Here is a 20,204-nt window from a genome sequence, read left to right as displayed (position 1 = left end):
CCGCGTCTGTGAATACCCATGTGTGCATACCTGTGTGGATCAGCATGCTTGCATTCCAAAGGTTTCTCCATGTAATGATCTGCTAGGGAGTGTGGGGGGGCCACAGCCCCGTCCTCCAGGGTGTGAAGCAGGTATGGAGGAGATCAAAACTCCAGACATCCAGAGGCCCCCAGAACACAAGAGACCATGGAAGACCAACAGAGGGGCAGCCGCGCCACTGTTCCAGTAAGAGCTGAGGAGAGTCCCAGATGAGGGCTCGCCCAGCAGCCGTGGAGCAGAAGTCAGGGGGAGTTGCAGTGACGCGCCCGTGAGCTCCGCCGGCCCCCAGCTGTGCCTGAGTGACCGAGCCCCAGGCCGAGAGGCCGGGGGCACCCCACCTCCAAAGGGGCCCGAGCGAGCCCCAGGCCCCAGGCCCCGACAAGCGGCCGCCAAGGAGTGAGCCGGTGTGTACCCGGACGCCCACCCCCAGACACAAAGAACCACCAACACACCGACACCTGAGGGAGTCCGCCACCGGCAGGGGAAGTGGTGGTGGGTGGAGATAGGCCTCCAAACCTTGGAGGGCCTGAGGTGTCCCCAGAGAGGTGGCGTCTGATACCCAACCTGACATATAGACACAGACATACAGGCACACACAGACACAAACATCCATTCCCACCCTCATGCTCTCATATGCACTCACTCCACACTCAACCAACGTGGAGACAGACATAAAGAGACGCTGTACACACAATCACACTCCCCAAGCATACTCTACAAACCGGGTCTAGGTACCCTTGCCCCTGGAGGGGGGAATTGCACCCAGACCCAGGTGGTGTTACCCTTTTCCCTGCGGTGGGGAGAGGCAGACCACCCCGACTCCGCAGCAGCAGGGAGGCCCCACACCCCAGACCGCAGTCGGACGGCCAACTCCTCCTACTAGCCCTCCCGCTCCAGCAGGCCGCAGAGAATGGGGGTGGGAGAAGACTCCAAACCTCCCTCCACCCGCTCATTGTAGTGTTGATGCATATGTGTTCTAAGGTGCAATTAAAACCCAGGAGGGCATGGAGCTACCTGCCAGAGAGCAGCAGGTAAGCGCATAGTCAGCTGCGTTTTCAAAAATACCCGTGTAGGTGTGGACATGGCGTAAGAGAGTTAGTAATGTATTTTATTACTACCTTTAATTTATTGCAGATTACTGTTACTTGTTTAATTGTTTACTAAAGGTTTGAGGTGTGAAATAAACCGCAATGGAGTTTGAAAACAAAATATGGGCGTGTGTGGTTGGAGGATGTGTTTGTGCAGGGGGGGGGGGGGGGGGGGGGGAAACATTTTTCTTGTAAAACAAAGGGGGGCCTAGCAAAAAAAAGTTTAGGAACCACTGACTTAAACAATACCATGTGGTTTCCCTATTAGCCTAATTTTAAAATAGTTTTCAGTATAACTAATTGTTATGACAGAGTTTAAAAGAACACTAAGAAAGCTTGCTAAGCCACAGTTACAGTAGTAGAAAAATGAAATCTAATACTGTACATATACACACACACACACACACATGTGCTGTCTTCGTTAATATGACGTTAACGCCGTAACCGCATTAAAGCGGCAAATCTCCATTAGCGAGTTAACGCGGATCACCTCATGCATGGGGCTGCACGGCGCCAACACGACAGAGCCCACTGAATGACCAAGGTGCTGTGAGGTTGGCAGACATTTCTGAAAAGGCTGCGTCCAGACGAACAGAATCAACTCGTTTACAAACTTGTTTTTAAGTCCCTTTTCCCATTGATATATACTCGGGTCGACTGGTTTTCATTACAGTCCAGTATCTCATAATGTATGTAGCATGCGAAACGAACACTACCACAAAAGTGGACGTGGAGGAGACAACATACCTGCAGCTCGGTCTGTGGCTTTTCTTCAGACTCAGGAACACTTGGTACAACACGGCTACCAAGTACTATGATCTAATGGAAAATCCTGAAAACCATGGAGAGTTGATCCAAGTGGGCACTAATAGAAAAGGATTTTATTTACAGAACAAAGAGGCTTTTTATATTTCTGTCACCTCCCGGTGGTCAGACTGAGAACTGCACCCTGTGTTTTTCATGTTTATTGATCGACTAACAACATTTAAAATCATACAAAGTGACACATGCGGTCAGCTTGGACACTTACTGTCCTCTTTCACAATATAACACCGGCCATGCTACACACTGAAGCTTTTATTGTGAAGGGACAGCAGCAGGAAGTGCTTCTGTCCAGGTGTGGCGCTCGAGTGTGAATAGAGTCAAAGCTTTTAATTGAAGGGAAGAAGAAAGCATCAGTTGATCAGTAATCAATCACAGTCTCTGATCAGTAACAGCAGCTGGCTCCCACCAACGTCATGCTCAAGAGTGGAAGCTCACTTTTTGGCAATGGCGGCCCGAGCTCGGTTCAGCCGCTCGATCACCAGGCTGTTGGAGGCGGAGCATCTGGAGAGGACTGCCCCAATCTCAGCTTCATTCCTGCGCTCAATGGCAGCATCCGCAGCCCCCTCCAGGTCACTGTTGGGAATAGAGGAGGAGTTACATGAGTGCTCCCACCTGTGCTGTGTGATGATGTCACAGAGGTGTCTTACCCGACGGCCAGGTGGGCCTTCACCTTCTGCTCAGGCGTCACCTTGGAAACGTACTTCTTGGCCTCGTACTTGTTGTTACACTTGATGCAAACTTCAACAAACGCCTGAAGAAGAGATCCCGCTAAGACTCATGGGAAATGTACAGGGTGGGCCATTTATATGGATACACCGTAATAACATGGGAATGGTTGGTGATATTAAAGTCGTGTTTGTGGCACATTAGTATATGTGAGGGGCAAACTCCTCAAGATTGGTGGTGACCATGGTGGCCATTTAGAAGTTGTCCATCTTGGATACAACTTGTTTTTTTAATAGGAAGAGGGCCATGTGACACATCAAACTTATTGGTAATTAGGGCTGCCACAAATGATTATTTTGATAGTCGACTAGTCACCGATTATTTTTGCGATTAGTCGACTAATCAGATCATCATCCATTGGACGTACAACGTACAGCTTATTGCACCAGCATGCATCTGCTCTTATATAACTATCACTAGCTTACAGCTTTAAGTGTTTAAGGTATGTGCTAACTAAAAATAAAGACAAGATGATAGTTTATTAAAGTTTAATGAAATTTGGAGATTGTTTCAGTGAAGTTTAATAAACTTGCCATCTAAAATACAACAGGACACCGGAGTAAATTCTCGAGCATCTCACACTTCTGATAATCAGCTGTCTGCTTGACGTTTATTCAGTTGTGTAAAAACTATAACTTTAATCTCAGCCAAACCGATTTACTCAGGAACAAATACAATACTGAAAAAAACAAACAATAACATTTTTAAGTTATCTAAGTAACTTATATATCATGTTTAACCTGAGTAGCGAAAGACGGCGGTGGGTTTGAAAACGATTTGCCGGGAGTCCGGTGTTCTCACCGGCTCTAGTGAGCCTTGCCCCCGGCTAGCTATCGTGCGGGTGGGAAACAGACGTCTCCGAAAACGTCAGAGCACTTTTGAAAATATGTGGTGTCTTGATAAACTGAGCAGATATTTGAGGTTTACACAGCTACATTCTCGCCTGAAAATATGTAAAACTTTTATTTTGTGACCCAGAAAGAATAATAAGAGTAATACTAGAAAAATTTGCATTTCCTGCGAAAATGCTGTGTGGATGCCTTAACGCTGAAGATGTCTGCTGAAAAAAGCTGAAAAAGTATAAAGTTGAAGAAAAAAAAAACGTTGCCCTGAGCAGGATTTGAACCTGGCCCTTGTGGTCTAAGGGCAGCTATTTAGCTCACTGAGCCAAACTCATTCTTGCAAAGAATAGTTGGAGAGACTGACAATTCTGCTGAAATGAGCAGACGCTGCTGCGAATTGTGCTGATAAGAGGTGAAAAGGCTGAAAATTTTGCAGAAAAGAGGTGAATCAGCAGAATTTCTGCTGATAAGAGGTAAAGAAGCAGAAAGTTGCGCTGAAAAGAGATGAATCAGCAGAATTTCTGCTCAAAAGATTTTTTTTCTGAAGACAGCTGAGATTTGTGATAATAAGAGGTGAAAAGGCTGAAATTTTTGCAGAAAAGGTGAATGAGCAGAATTTGGGCAGAAAAGAGGTGAAAATTCTGCTGAAAAGAGTTCAATCAGCAGAATTTCTGCTGAAAAGAGGTGAATGATCAGAATTCTGCTGAAAAGAGCAGAAGCTGCTGAGAATTATGCTGATAAGAGGTGAAATGATTGAAGATTTGGCAGAAAAGAGGTAAATCAGCAGAATTTCATCTCATACTCATCTCACTGAGCCAAACTGGTTCTCATATAACTGAAAACAGGTGAAAAAGCTTAAAATTCTTATTAAAAACAGCAGAAGAGGCTGAGAAAACACTGAACTTTCTGGTGAAAAGAGGCACAACAACCTGGTTCTGCTCAATTTTAGTCCACCAATCAGAGGTACTGCTTCTGTGTGCTTCAGCAGGCTGTGTACTTGTATGTATTTCTGCCATGGACTGTTAACAAGAATCTAAGGTCCATATTAGAAAAGCTGCTAAAATCATAAAACTTTGCTTAATTGTAATAAATTATCAATATGAGTTACTGGTCTGTGATACTGTATTAATTTGTAGTGGAAGAAAACATGTGGACAAGGTGGAATTGAACCCACGACCTTTGATCTTCAGATCCGTTTTATTACCAACTGCGCCACTGGGAAAGAGAGCGGGCGCCTGGAAAACAGGGTGATGAGCAGCCAGAATTAGATCGCGCTCAGAGGCGAAAAACGCAGTTTTTTGGAGTTACAAAACGTCGTGTAACTCAAAAACTAGGTGGGATAGAAGCAAAATTCTTGCACTGGGTGAATCAGCGGACTTTGGTGAACTTTGACTGCGATTTTCATAGCTCTTTGTAACTCCGTCGGGAAGATATGACGAGAGAAGAAACGGCTTCATTTTCGGAGTTGGAAAACTGAGAGGAGGACAGATTTCCTACCCTCAAACAAGTCTAACTCATCTCAGAACGGTAATAGGTGAGAAAATAATTCTTGAATTGTGAGCGTCAGGAGTGTCTGAAGATATACGGGGACAAGCCTCATGTCTTAATTTCGCTTCATTAAGGAGATATGACGATTTGAAAATGCCTTCAGTTTCAGTATTTGAGCTCTGAGTTTCACAACCTCCCCATAGACTTTGACTGGGGAGTTTTTAGATCTTGTGTCACTTCGAGGCAAATTGTGAAAAAACCGTAACTCGCACGATAATTATAGTGACACTGTCTTAAAGCCAGCAAAAATACCTACGTTTTGATGTATAATTTGTGGAAGTTGAGTGGAAATTGAGCGAGTAGCAAGAAGTTGTTTGGACATGAAGAGAAACTTCAGAAAGCACCAGCTCTCACTCTGAGTTAATTGCATAGCAACCATAACAACGCATACAGTGGGGCAAAAAAGTATTTAGTCAGCCACCGATTGTGCAAGTTCCCCCACTTAAAATGATGACAGAGGTCAGTAATTTGCACCAGAGGTGCACTTCAACTGTGAGAGACAGAATGTGAAAAAAAAATCCATGAATTCACATGGTCGGATTTGTAAAGAATTTATTCGTAAATTAGGGTGGAAAATAAGTATTTGGTCACCTCAAACAAGGAAAATCTCTGGCTCTCACAGACCTGTAACGTCTTCTGTAAGAAGCTTTTCTGTCCCCCACTCGTTACCTGTATGAATGGCACCTGTTTGAACTCATCATCTGTATAAAAGACACCTGTCCACAGCCTCAAACAGTCAGACTCCAAACTCCGCCATGGCCAAGACCAAAGAGCTTTCGAAGGACACCAGGAAAAGTATTGTAGACCTGCACCAGACTGGGAAGAGTGAATCTACAATAGGCAAGCAGCTTGGTGTGAAAAAATCAACTGTGGGAGCAATCATCAGAAAATGGAAGACATACAAGACCACTGATAATCTCCCTCGATCTGGGGCTCCACGCAAGATCTCATCCCGTGGGGTCAAAATGATCATGAGAACGGTGAGCAAAGATCCCAGAACCACACAGGGGGACCTGGTGAATGACCTGCAGAGAGCTGGGACCAAAGTAACAAAGGTCACCATCAGTAACACACTACAACGGCAGGGAATCAAATCCCGCAGTGCCAGACGTGTTCCGCTGCTGAAGCCAGTGCATGTCCAGGCCCGTCTGAAGTTTGCCAGAGAGCACATGGATGATACAGCAGAGGATTGGGAGAATGTCATGTGGTCAGATGAAACCAAAGTAGAACTTTTTGGTATAAACTCAACTCGTCGTGTTTGGAGGAAGAAGAATACAGAGTTGCATCCCAAGAACACCATACCTACTGTGAAGCATGGGGGTGGAAACATCATGCTATGGGGCTGTTTTTCTGCCAAGGGGACAGGACGACTGATCCGTGTTAAGGACAGAATGAATGGGGCCATGTATCGTGAGATTTTGAGCCAAAACCTCCTTCCATCAGTGAGAACTTTGAAGATGAAACGAGGCTGGGTCTTCCAACATGACAATGATCCAAAACACACCGCCCGGGCAACAAAGGAGTGGCTCCGTAAGAAGCATTTGAAAGTCCTGGAGTGGCCTAGCCAGTCTCCAGACCTCAACCCCATAGAAAATCTGTGGCGGGAGTTTGAAAGTCCGTGTTGCTCGGCGACAGCCCCAAAACATCACTGCTCTCGAGAAGATCTGCATGGAGGAATGGGCCAAAATACCAGCTACTGTGTGTGCAAACCTGGTAAAGACCTATAGTAAACGTTTGACCTCTGTTATTGCCAACAAAGGTTATGTTACAAAGTATTGAGTTGTATTTTTGTTATTGACCAAATACTTATTTTCCACCCTGATTTACGAATAAATTCTTTACAAATCCTACCATGTGGATTCATGCATTTTTTTTTCACATTCTGTCTCTCACAGTTGAAGTGTACCTCTGGTGCAAATTACTGACCTCTGTCATCATTTTAGGTGGGGGAACTTCCACAGTCGGTGGCTGACTAAATACTTTTTTTGCCCCACTGTATATTTTCTGAAAAATCACAAAGCTGCAACTGAAAACTTAAAGAGGCATTAAATGAAAAAGGTAACAGATATGAAAAAGCTGAATCACACACAAAAAGCCCAATCATTTGAGAACGTTTTAAAGTTTGAATGGAGTTTCTAGGTGAAAGTATGAGGAAGTAGTTAAGTTTGAAAAACAAGCAAGTTTTAGCAGAATTGTGGAAGTTTTCCATTCATTTCAATGGGACAAAAAAAAGGAAAAAATGGGAATATTTTAAAAAGTATAATAGCAATAAACACCAAAAGATATAGCTGGAATTAGCAGAAATAGCAGAACAGTTTAGCATTTGAACGGAGAAAATCGGCTGAAAACTGAGGGAGTAGTTAAGTGCCGAAAAACGTGGAGCAACTATAAGAATAAAGTTTAAAGAGAACTAGAAAAAATTGCATTTCCTGCGAAAATGCTGTGTGGATGCCTTACGCTGAAGATTTCTGCTGAAAAAAGCAGAAAAAGTTGAAAAAACAAAAAACATTGCCCTGAGCGAGATTCGAACCTGGCCTTTCTGATCTATAGGCGGCGTCTCACCTTACTGGACCAAACTGATTCTTACAAAGAAGAGGTGGAGAGACTGACAATTCTGGTGAAATTAGCAGAAGCTGCTTAGTATTGTGCTAATAAGAGGTGAAAAGGCTAAACATTTAGCAGAAAAGAGGTGAATCAGAAGAAGTTCTGCTGAAAAGAGGTAAAGAAGCAAAAAGATGAGTTGAAAAGAGGTGTAGAAGTGCTTGCTGAAGATGGCTGTATGTGTAATGACACACTGGAGAGTGTCAAGAAAGCAGAGCGCATGCAAGCAGGGAACATGTGTAGCAACTGTCACAGGTAGGATTCGAAACTCTGCCCCCGGGTCTCACGGCAGCTGCCCTACCCTCTGAGCCAAATGAGTTCTGGTCTCAAGCAAATATATGATGAGAGAGAAAATGTGCACTGTGGAGCAGAAGCTCAAATTAGCAGAAAAGAGGTGAAGAGGAAGAACTTTGTTGTGAAATGAGGTAAAGAAACTGAAATTTGTGCTTAAAACAAGTGAAAAAGCTGAACTCTGAAATCCTGCTAAAACAGTAGTAGAGGCTGATATTTTTCAGCTACTCACTGAGCCAAACTGGTTCTCACGTAACTGAAAAAAGGTGGAAAAGCTTAAAATTCTAATGAAAACAGCAGAAGAGGCTAAGTGCACTGTGGAGCAGGAGCTCTAATTAGCAGAAAAGAGGTGAAGAGGAATAATTTCTGCTGAAAAGAGGTAAAGAAGCAAAAAGCCGAGTTGAAAAGAAGTGTAGAAGCAGAAGTGCTTGCTGAAGATGGCTGTATGTGTAATGACACACTGGAGAGTGTCAAGAAAGCAGAGCGCATGCAAGCAGTGAACATGTGTAGCAGCTGTCACAGGTAGGATTCGAACCTCTGCCACTGGGTCTCACGACAGATGCCCTACCCTCTGAGCCAAATGAGTTCTGGTCACAAGCAAAGATATGATGAGAGGGAAAATGTGCACTGTGGAGCAGCAGCTCAAATTAGCAGAAAAGAGGTGAAGAGGAAGAACTTTGTTGTGAAATGAGGTAAAGAAACTGAAATTTGTGCTTAAAACAAGTGAAAAAGCTGAACTCTGAAATCCTGCTAAAACAGCAGAAGAGGCTGATATTTTTCAGCTACTCATTGAGCCAAACTGGTTCTCACGTAACTGAAAAAAGGTGGAAAAGCTTAAAATTCTAATGAAAACAGCAGAAGAGGCTGAGTGCACTGTGGAACAGAAGCTCAAATTAGCAGAAAAGAGGTGAAAACAGCAGAAGAGGGTGAGATTTGTGCTGATAAGAGGTGAAACTGCGGAACCAATCAGAGGTACTGCTTCTGTCTGCTTCATCAGGCTGTGTACTTGTATGTATTTCTGCCATAGACTGTTAACCAGAATCTGAGGTCCATATTAGAAAAGCTGCTAAAATCATTAAACTTTGCAGAATTGTAATAAATTATCAATATGAATTACCGGTCTGTGATAGTGTATAAATTTGTAGTTAAAAAAAAAACATGTGGGCCAAGGTGGAATCGAACCCACGACCTCTGGTCTGAAGAGCGGTGTCATTACCAATCGCGCCACCTCTAAGGGGGCGGGCGCTTTGAAAAAAAGGGTGATGAGGAGTCAGAATTAGATCGCGGTGAGACGCGAAAAACGCCGTTTTTTGGAGTTACAAAACGTCGTGTAACTCAAAAACTAGGTGGGATAGAAGCATAATTCTTGCACTGGGTGAATCAGCGGACTTTGGTGTACTTTGACTGCGATTTACATAGCTCTTTGTATCTCCGTCGCGGAGATATGACGAGAGAAGAAACGGCTTCATTTTCGGAATTTGAAAAATGAGAGGAGGACAGATTTCCACCCCTCAAACAAGTCTAACTCATCTCAGAACGGTAATAGGTGAGAAAATAATTCTTGAATTGTGAGTGTCAGGAGTGTCTGAAGATATACAGGGACAAGCCTCATGTCTTAACTTTGCTTCGTTAAGGAGATATGACGATTTGAAAATGCCTTCAGTTTCAGTATTTCAGCTCTGAGTTTCACAACCTCCCCATAGACTTTGAATGGGGAGTTTTTAGACCATGTGTCACTTCGAGGCAAATTGTGAAAAAAACGTAACTCTCACAATAATTATAGTGACACTGTCTTAAAGCCAGCAAAAATACCTACGTTTTGATGTATAATTTGTGGAAGTTGAGTGGAAATTGAGCGAGTAGCAAGGAGTTGTTCAGACATGAAGAGAAAATTCAGAACGGACGAGTGTGCAGTGGGAGTTAATTGCATAGCAACCATAGCAACACATGTATTTTCTGAAAAATCACAAAGTTGTAACTGAAAACTTAAAGAGTCATTACATGAAAACGGTAACAGATATGAAAAAGCTGAATCACACAGGAATAGCCCAATCATCTGAGAACGTTTTAAAGTTTGAATGGAGTTTCTAGGTGAAAGTATGAGGAAGTAGTTAAGTTTCAAAGACAAGCAAGTTTTAGCAGAATTGTAGAAGTTTCCCATTCATTTCAATGGGACAAATTAAAGGAAAAAAGTGTAATATTTTAAAAAGTATAATAGTAATAAGTACCAAAAGATATAGCAGTCGAAAGCAGAAATAGCAGAACAGTTTAGAGTTTGAATGGTAAAAATCGGCTGAAAACTGAGGGAGTAGTTAAGCGGCAAAGAAACGGAGCAACTAGAATAATAAAGGATAAAGAATAAAGAGAAACAGGATCTCAATAGTGTGGATGCCTACGGCATCCACCCAAATAGGAACTCAATAGTGTGGATGCCCTCACTACACTTCTTCTTCTTCTTCTTCTTCTTCTTCTTCGGGGTTTAACGGCAGCTGGCATCCTTGTACATGAAGTGCTGCCATCTTCTGTTTCAGTCCGTTATTACACTCTTAAATCCTACTACTTATTCCTGCATCTTTTGGGATCTTACAAAGCTTCATACACATATTGATGTGTCACATGGCCCTCTTCCTATTGAAAAAACAAGTTGTATCCAAGATGGCCGACTTCTAAACGGTCACCATGGTCACCACCCATCTTGAGGAGTTTGCCCCCTCACATATACTAATGTACCACAAACATGACTTTCATATCACCAACCATTCCCATGTTATTACGGTGTATCCATATAAATGGCCCACCCTGTAGTTAATGCAACATAACAGAGGGGGTGGGGCTTCTCCTTACCAGGTAGCCAATGGGAGACTTCTTACTCTTTGAGAACTTCTCTAACTCATCCCACTCCTCCTTCTCCGCCAGAGACTTCAACTTCAACCACCAATACCTGCACAGGTGAGAGAGGCAAACAGGTGAGAGAGGCAAACAGGCGAGAGAGGCAAACAGGCGAGAGGGACAGACAGGAAAGACTGTAGTAAAAGACAGAGCCAATAACAGCGCAGCCTCAGTGACACACCTTTTGTCAGGTACTCTGAAGTCTTTGTAAAGCTGCTCTGCCTGTTTGTGGAGTCCTAATGACAACAGCGTCTCCATGGTCACCTGCAAACAGCAAGTGACATCACAGCACACACACACACAGCAGATGTAACTATGGTCACAATCAGCAGAAACAAGTTTTCATCAGTTGCTTAAATCAAACCGCGGATTTGGCCAATCTGATTGGCTGTCCCAGAACTTAGAAGTTACATGGAGGAAGTCTGGGTCTGTAATGATCTGAGGAGGAGCACTTTAAAGCGGAGCGACCACACTGGCCTCTTTAAAGTAACCTGGAGTACTGCCAGGTGATGGAGACTGAGAACACAGAGCATGCAGGTGGAGGTAACTGGTAGAGGGAAACGTCAGCTGGCCAGGGAGCCCCGCCCCTTGTAGTTACCTGTAGGGACAGTCCAAGAAGCCCCGCCCCTTTCTCATCGTCCAGTTTGCGCTGAAAACGGAGCAGACGCATCTCGTCCTCTGTGGTCTGCAGACCAATCAGTGAAACACACCTGAGCATCAGGTACAAACACACACCTGCAAACACGTCTTATTGTTCGTTTGTTACCTTTACTGCAAACTCATTCTTGGCCTTGTTGTACTCATCGACAGCGCTCTGCAGAAGAGACAGCCGGCCCTCCAACCTCTGCAGATGGACAGGTGAACAGCAGACAGGTGATTACAGTGATGATGGACGAGTCTAATCTCTGCTGGGCGTGACGGTTAGCAGTCCTTACCTTTTCCCTGTAGCTTGCAGTGACGTAATAGTTGGCCAGTTCCTGGTGGTCATCGTCCTGGTTATACAGGTCCTTCAGAGTTTCCTGCTCCTGCAGCTTACAGAACTGACAGCAAACAAATGGAAACAAAGACACACATTACCAAATGTAAACCAGGAGGAGGAGAGCGGTAGTGGTGAAGTTGGGTGCACCTGTCTGTAAAGGCTGAGAGCGACCGGCTGGTTCCTCAGAGTCATGAAGAAATCTCCTCTGTTCATCTCGTTCTTCAGGTACGACACCACTGTGTACACTGACAACACACACAGCCAACTGTCAGTGTGACATCATCCATCTGGCAAACACATAAGGTGTGGGGCTGAAACACTCACCCAAGTCGGTATCTCCGCTCTCTACAGCTTTACTGAGAGCCAGCTGACTCCTCTTCATCTTCAGCAGCAGAGGAACCTGCTCTCCAGACCGAGCCTCGAAGTCCAGGAGCTTCATAGAGACACACAGGGACAAATACTGAAAAACACTCGACCACACTCAATATCAATATCCCTGCTGAATATAGCAGATGGGCAGTGACCATCCAGCTGAAACCTGGCTCCAAATCTGTCCAAAAACCACTGAACCATCCATCCATCTACTTATCCTTTTCAGGATCGCGTGGGGCGCTGGAGCCTATCCCAGCTCTCATAGGGCGAGAGGCGGGGTCCACCCTGGACAGGTCGCCAGTCTGTCGCAGGGCTAACACACAGGGACAGACAACCATTCGCGATCACATTCACACCTATGGGCAATTTGGATCCAATTAACCTATCCCCACAAGTTGCATGTCTTTGGACGGTGGGAGGAAGCCGGAGTACCCGGAGGGAACCCACGCAAACACGGGGAGAACATGCAAACTCCACACAGAAAGACTCCGGCCTGAACCACTGAACCATACTATGGAAATTAACCCTCCAAACCTCTGTAGAATTCACCTTGATGGCGAGCTCTGCTCGTCCACATTCATAAGCTTTAGCTGCGATGTCCGAGTACGAAACCCCAGGTGAGTCTCCCACTTTCATACACACTGCTCGTGCTATGGCATCGTCTGTTAGGTCCTTCTGCTGCACCTGGACACGTACGCAAACACGTCACACCAATCAGTCATGTGAAAACAGTCTCAGGTGGGCGAGGTGTGAGACAGTTACCTTGCATGACGCCCAGTGTTTGAGGACTCGGCTGACTCCCTGATAATCAGGGATCTTCAGGTAACGACAGACTTCGATGGCTAATGGGTAAAACTGCCGATACACCAACCTAAGAGAGAGAAAGACAGGTGAGTGAGAGGTGGAGGGGTAACATGAGATCTCAGAGACATTTCGATGAGTTCACTCACCTGTCAATCAGCACCTGTAGAGTCAGCTGTTTGAATCTGAGGTCAGAGGTCAAGGAATTCATCACCATGGTAACACACCCGTCTGAGCTGAATCCTAAAGCTAAGAATGGGTCACAGCGGCGTGACGAGGGATGCAGCCCCTGACTCTGAACAAAGTGAGACGTTACCACACACTGCATCTCCCATGATGCACCTGTGCAGACTGAGAGGATACTGAGTGTGCGTGAGTGGCAGCCCTACGCTGCTGTCTCTGACGGCGTTCAGCACTCGCAGCTCCCTGCAGGTCGTCACAAACTGATCCGGACTGAAGTCTGTGAGGAAGCACTTCCCAAAGGACGCCGCCTGGAGGGAGACACGCCACATTACAGGGACAGGTCATAGTACAGGGCAGGTCGCATTACCCTGACATGCTAAAACAGATCATACGGACGCTCTCACCCTCATCAAGGATTTCTGGGTGTTGGTGTCATACTCGTGACCTGCCGCCTCCACGCACTGTCTGACTGCTTCTCCCAGCATGCTCTGCTCCTTGATCTCCCGCAGGTACTCGTCCGCCTTCTGACTCGATTTCTGCAAAGACAGAAAAACACACGTCAGGCCTGACAGACCTGTACCCGTGCTACATGTGTACCCGTACTACATGTGTACCCGTACTACATGTGTACATGGACATCAGTGAATGACAGTATTAAGGTGATGTAATGGAGTGGACTTACAAGTACTGATGTTGTACTGTGGCAGTATTACAGTGTTAATGGGACAGTATTGTAGTACTAATGTGGTACTGAATGATGTACCTCGTACTCCCGGTGGGCCTCCAACAGCAGAGCTCCAGGCGCCATGGAGGCGATCTTGAAGATGTCCTGACAGACCAGAGGAACCTCCTGCAGCAGCTCCTGATTGGACGAGCTGATTATTCGAACTCCATCCATCTCTCCCACCAAAACACATGGATCCTCAATGGGATACCTGAAGGCCGGGGTCAAGGGTCAAACCACCAGAGAATGACTCACGAGGACATCCTCGAACACGGAACATGATTCTTTGTTTATAAATGACCAGCTATAACAAGAAACCCAGAAGGAGCTCCAGCGGAACCTAAATGAGCTTTAAGAGAACTTTTTTGAGCGAGCTCCAGGAGAACTAGGGGTGGAGCCGAACCCAAATACGGTATTCAGAAAGGCACAAATAACATGTTTTTCACGAATACTTATTTTGAACAAATACTTAAAAATATTTGTATTTGGGAACGAGAAAAACTTTATATCAAAAAGCTGCGTTTCCTCATGAGAACGCAGGGCACGAGTGAGTGAGTAACGTGTAAAGAGGTGAGTGACACACAGTGTCCTCCAGTAGCCAAAAACCTTGCTCAAGTTCTGTGTGGAAACATTTTACAGTCAGTGCTGCAGATAAAACCAAAGTTACAAGTAATGTGTGCAAAAGTCACATCAAAGGCAGAGATATCAAACATCTGTCAACATCTGTTATGCATAATCACATGCACTTAAAGCATCCTCTCCTGGTACTGTGTGCCAACCTCTCCAACAGCACCAAATCATCATCACAGCCATGTTCTGCCCCTGCAAGTCAGTTTCAATCACCTATATTAGATGCATTTATTGCAAAACAGGCTTATACACCCATCCACCCACTACAAATAACAAACACAGTGGGAGAAATTATTTGCCTTGACCTGATGCCCAACTTAGTAGTGGAGAATAAAAGTTTTTTGCAAGCTTCGCGAAGTGGTTGCACCTCCATACCAACTACCAAGCTCGTTGGCATTCCAGAAAGAGCTTGGCCTTCCCAAGAACACATTGGTGCATGATGTGTCAACCAGGTGGAAGTCCTCCTTTCACATGCTCCAGTGACTGTTGGAGCAGAGACGACCACTGACTACCATGAGTGCAGAGATGGATCTGGGAGGTACTGTGTGTGAGGATGTGGGTTCTCTGTCTCTGTCATCCCTTGTGCACAGGCTCTCGAAACCTAAAGGTGGATGTGGATGTACCGAGGCACTTAAAATGGTGACCATATTGCAGTCTGAGTTGGCTCAGCGCTTCCAGGCTGTCTTTGATGACTCCTTGGGTCATTACTTTAAAGCCAACCTACTGGATCCCCAATTTAAGAGCTTGCCCATGTCATCCGAGTTTGACAGGCTCAAGGCAGATGTGTCTGCAGAGGTGGATGCAGAACTCCAAGCGGATGATGTTTCTGGGTAGGGCTGTGTGATATGACCAAAATCTCATATCCCGATATAAGACACTATCGTCCGATAACGATATAAATCACAAAAATTTAACATTTTCTATAAATTCTGTGAATCTCGGGCAGCTCAACTTGCGTGAAGTGTTTCCAGCTGGGCGTCGTGTAGCTGGAGTCGAGTGTTTTAACTGATGCATGAGCACCTGACGGGCCGTTTTTGCTTCTCATCCGTAAACTCTCTGCATACTGTTTCACGTGATTCAGTTTATTTTGAAAAGTCTCAACAGGATCTTGAGCTTTATTGTGAAAAGTTTATGTAGAAAATAAACAAGAGGGCACGTGATGGTTTTACCGACGTTGTTGCTAATGACAACGCATAAAAACAGGCGCTTGTCCGTCCGTAGTGTGGTTATATTAAATAAAAGAGAAAGAGAGAACTTTAAGAAAATAATATAGCCACTACAGTGACCATCAAAACGATGAAAAAATATTTCTGTAAACAGTTTATTTTACGACAACACGAAACAAACAATAGCGTAATAGGAAACGATAGACATATATATAAATCTCCATCCGATATATATCGTTATATCGAACAGCCCTATTTCTGGGGTACCTGAAGCACCCAGCTCATCCTCAGTTGAGAGTGAGGCCAGCGGGCAAAAAAGCCAAATCTGCCTCATCTGGTGCTATGACCTCCGCAAGATAGTTGAGATCTACTTAGCTGAGGACAGCACTGAATCACTGACCTCAGACCCTGCAGCCCTGGCTCATGTGGCAATGAAATATCGCACCTGCCCCAACAAGCAGAGGTATCTTGTCCCCACAACGCTCCAGACTGCTGCCCTCACATGTGGACAAGCTTGTGATCACAAAATACTACATGGAGAAACTTAACTGAGAGTATGTTGGCAGAAGACATCTTCTTCAAAGTGAAATATGGTTGAGTTATGGTCAACATAAAACACAAAAAAACCCTTTGTGTCTGTTTTTAGGCAGACAGTTGACAACAGCAGGGCTGCATCTTTTGGTTTAACAGTATTATATAGAATACAACTTTTGTTCTGCCACATCTCCCAGTCAGGGGTTGATAAAGTTTAGTTCTGTGCATTAGAAAGATGTTCTCTCAGAAGAACAGTTCTTTGAAGTATTATTTGTTTTTAATTCTGTCTGTTCATAATGTTCACAATGATATTTTATTAATTGTTGGTTTAACCATGGATGAGGTAATGGCTGTTGTGTTATTTTCTTTTCAATGACGTTCCTTGTTAAATGTTCATTGCTGTATTTATGGAAAAATACCAACCAATATTGCATATCCATATTTATTATAATGGATATAATTAAAGAATACTTACACTGTAACGTAAATCAGAAGCATAAACAAGAAAAAAAATTGATTTTTCAACCTATTTTGAATTTTACTCAAATACAAACACAAATACTTTTCCCCCCTTAACAGATACAAATACCGGCTGCTTTGCACAACTCCAAGGAGAACCTTAACACACCTGAAGTGTATTTGAACATGTTCAGATGTGCAGTTTGAAGGATACTGGATGGTCTCATTACACACCCCGACCACCAGGAGCAGTCTGTCCCACATCAACACCACAGATGGCTGTTGGCTCTTTGGTCTGCGACACCTGGGCAAACAGGTAAACTCCAGGTTAAACGGGTGTAAAAGAAGAGCTTCGACGGGTGAGCAGCTGAATAAATAAGAGCACAGGTAAACGAGAGGTCACACATACCACAACATCTGCTTGGGCGCCATGGTCTTCTTGGTGTCGACGTCACTCAGTTTCTCCTGCATACAGAAGCACCTGTGAGTCATTCCACAGGTGATGCTTCACAGATATCTGAAAAGCTGATTGGCCAGAACAGCTGCTCACCTGTAGGGTGGACAAGCCTGTCCACAGGTGTCCACTGTCAGTGAGGAGAGCCAAGTATTTATAGCTGAAAGACACAGACATGTGGACAATGTTGCCGTCCTGAGGACTGAGGCCTGGAGGACACTGAAGAGAGACACAAAGGTAGGCAGTGAGACAGGTAAAAGAAAGATGAGGACAAATCTGAGTGTGAAGATTACTGGCTGTGGATTAGCATCACCATCGAAGACTGTCAGACAAACGTCGTCTCAGACTGGTTTTGGTTAGAACGATCTTAAACTGAGCATTACTGACTTCACCTGTCTCTACATGTCTCACCACCACAGTGCAGGACGTGTTGTCCAGGATGAAGAGTTCTGGTCCGTTGGACAGCAGGACTTTAGTCTGTCTGTCCTGAGTGAGGACTACCCAGCAGGATGGCTTTCCCTGCAGACCTGAGGGACAGACAGGTGGACAGACAGGTAAGGGTGGAAAGGCTTAACCGTGGCAGTGAAAACACCATCTCAGGTGAGTCAGGTGTTACCTGGGACTTCAGGTAACCTCCGGAGCTTCAGGTCATCGATGTTGGTGGCCAAGGTGAAACGGGAGGAGCTTGTTACTATGGCAATACCTGTTCCATAAGGGGAGTGGAACACCTTGGCCTCCATCACCTGACTCTGGACCACTTCCTGTTTAAAGATAGAGGTCACCTGATCAGTGACATCGTCTGAGCAGCTTCATTTATTCAGAGGAACAAACTCAGGTGTGCTGACCTGTCCCATACTGAAGTGTCTCTTAAAGGATCCAAACAGGTCATAGATCAGGACCGTGCCGTCCTCCTGGATACACAGTAGCTCGTCAGAGACCGTCCACCCGAGCTGGACCACTGGACCACTTTTCCACTGAGACGGAGACAGAGAGAGAGAGACGGGTCAGAGAGAGACCCAACCTGTCTCCGGGTGTGGTCAGGTGCTACTCACGGGGAAGCTGGCAACGGTGCCTCCTGACGCAGAGTAGATCTCCAGCTGAGGACGAGAACTCGGAGAACGCCGCTGAGGTTCTCTGAGCAGGGCTGAGGGGTCAGACAGAGGTCAGGGGTCAAAGCCTTAAATCTGACTATAAAAAACTATCTCACTGCAGCGTTTCATAAAGTTTTATTTAGTTTGTACCGATGGGGCCTCCGTATGGAGCTGCAGCCACCAGACTGTCTCTGAGTCCATCACGCAGACTCCAGCTCATCTCATACAGATCCGTCTTACTGCAGTAGTACACAGGAAAGTACACATTAATGTAAACAAACCCCTCCCCATGGTCCCCCGCAGGCTCCTCCCCCTATCTGCCTAACACTATTCCAGCCTCCGGTCACTTTCTGCTCACTTTAAGCTCACCTGTCACTTGCACACAAATGTCACCTGCCGACCTGAGTAAACCCTGACTCTGATGGGCTACAACCTCCTGCTCACTTCGTCATGGACGTCAGTCCTCTCACGTGACGTGTGTGTTCAGGAAACGTCATTAAAGGGAAAAAGCTTCTGAAGCCAGCTTTAGCAGGGTCAAATGACAAGCAGAGGCGCAGGTTACAGGCTGATTTCTCTGTTTAAACAGCTCAATCACACAACTGCAGAAAACACAGGTGTATATAACACGGATGGAGCTGCGGTCAGCTGACTGTCAGCAAACATTAGCCTCGCTGCTAGCAGCTGAAAGACCGACACAGTGGGCGCTCACTGACCGGTAAAAGGCGTCTCCCAGCGGGTTCCAGCTGGCTGTGATGAACGCCATGATCCGCTTCTCAGGAGGGGGTACCCCGGGGAACAAACCGGAGGAAGTCCCGGTGCACCGGCCGGACGTAGCGTTAGCTTTAGCTCTCGCTCTGCCCGGTCAGCTGACTGCAGCCTAGTTCTTCTTCTTCTTCGGTAGTTATTCAGGCAGACGCCGCGGGCGCTCTGCTGCCCTCTACGGCACTTCTGTGTTTACAGCTGAGCCTGCAGTATTTTTATTTTTTATTTTAATATGAACTTTATTTAGAACAATAACAATGACAATCTCAAAGAGACAAGCGACATAATAAATCAATCAGAACAGAATCACATCTCCTATACACCACAATGAAATCGACAGTAACTGAAAGTAAACATACATACATACACACACATATATATACATGTACATATGCATACATACACATCCATATTCACACATCTACATAATAATAATATAAAAAGATGAATAACCAATACAAACATAAATAAGAATAAAAAAAAAAGAATGAAAAACAAGGAACAGAAATAAAGAAGACAAGGGGGAACATAAAATCTCTAAAAGTGAGGTTCCATAAACAAGACTCATAACTTAAATAAGGGGCTAAGAAAAATCAAACTCTTCTAAAAATCTATGCAATTTGTTTGCTTGGGGCTTATTTATTAGCTTAAGAGGTTTACGGAACAGGGAGAGGTCGTTTTTAAGAGCAGGCCATGAAGGGGGGGATTTAGCATATCGGCATTTATGTATGTAATACTTTGTTATAATAATGAGATTGTTAATTAAAAACTCACTATTTTTGTTCTTAAGGATTACTCCAATTTGAATATTTTGAAAAGACCAAAAATCATTATATCCATACTGGGACAATATTAGGACATGGAGAGATTTCCATAAATTCTGGATTGTCACACATCCATAGAACATGTGCTCTGTTGTTTCCGAAGTTATTTTACAAATATAACAGTTGTCTAACACAAATTTAAATCTTTCTCTCATAAATTCATTGGAGGGGTAAATATTTTTTGTAGTTCTAAAATGGACTTCTTTAAATTTGGGGGGAATTGGAAATGTTAAATATTTGGTTCTGATCAACGAGATCTCAGATTTGTTATAATCTTTAAAGACGAGTGAATGTTTTGTCCTACCTGGATATAAGGTGTTAACCAAATACCTCCTCAAAAACTGATTATTGCATTTTCCATTGACCAATTCAAGAC

The 20,204-nt window shown here is 44.7% G+C and overlaps 1 protein-coding gene across 1 annotated transcript; it reads right to left on the bottom strand.

Annotated features, from left to right (window-relative positions):
• Window positions 1-2,076: 2,076 nt before the first annotated feature.
• vps16 (VPS16 core subunit of CORVET and HOPS complexes) lies at window positions 2,077-19,183 on the bottom strand. Its single transcript, XM_080883849.1, has 24 exons — window positions 18,956-19,183; window positions 18,393-18,481; window positions 18,204-18,295; window positions 17,997-18,125; window positions 17,768-17,912; window positions 17,563-17,678; window positions 17,248-17,370; window positions 17,107-17,162; window positions 16,912-17,001; window positions 13,948-14,119; window positions 13,589-13,720; window positions 13,365-13,492; window positions 13,151-13,186; window positions 12,963-13,071; window positions 12,750-12,884; window positions 12,153-12,261; window positions 11,976-12,073; window positions 11,785-11,889; window positions 11,616-11,693; window positions 11,448-11,534; window positions 11,031-11,113; window positions 10,805-10,901; window positions 2,600-2,703; window positions 2,077-2,525 (listed from the first exon to the last, which is right to left on the bottom strand). The coding sequence occupies exons 1-24, from the start codon at window positions 19,003-19,005 to the stop codon at window positions 2,384-2,386; spliced, it is 2,505 nt and encodes an 834-aa protein (XP_080739975.1). The 5' UTR covers window positions 19,006-19,183; the 3' UTR covers window positions 2,077-2,383.
• Window positions 19,184-20,204: the final 1,021 nt, after the last annotated feature.

Source organism: Rhamphochromis sp. 'chilingali' (assembly GCF_963969265.1).
Source record: "Rhamphochromis sp. 'chilingali' genome assembly, chromosome: 5".
Classification (NCBI taxonomy): Eukaryota; Metazoa; Chordata; class Actinopteri; order Cichliformes; family Cichlidae; genus Rhamphochromis; species Rhamphochromis sp. 'chilingali'.
The sequence above is the reverse complement of the archived record's forward strand: the minus strand, read 5'-3'. Positions and strand labels throughout refer to the sequence as shown.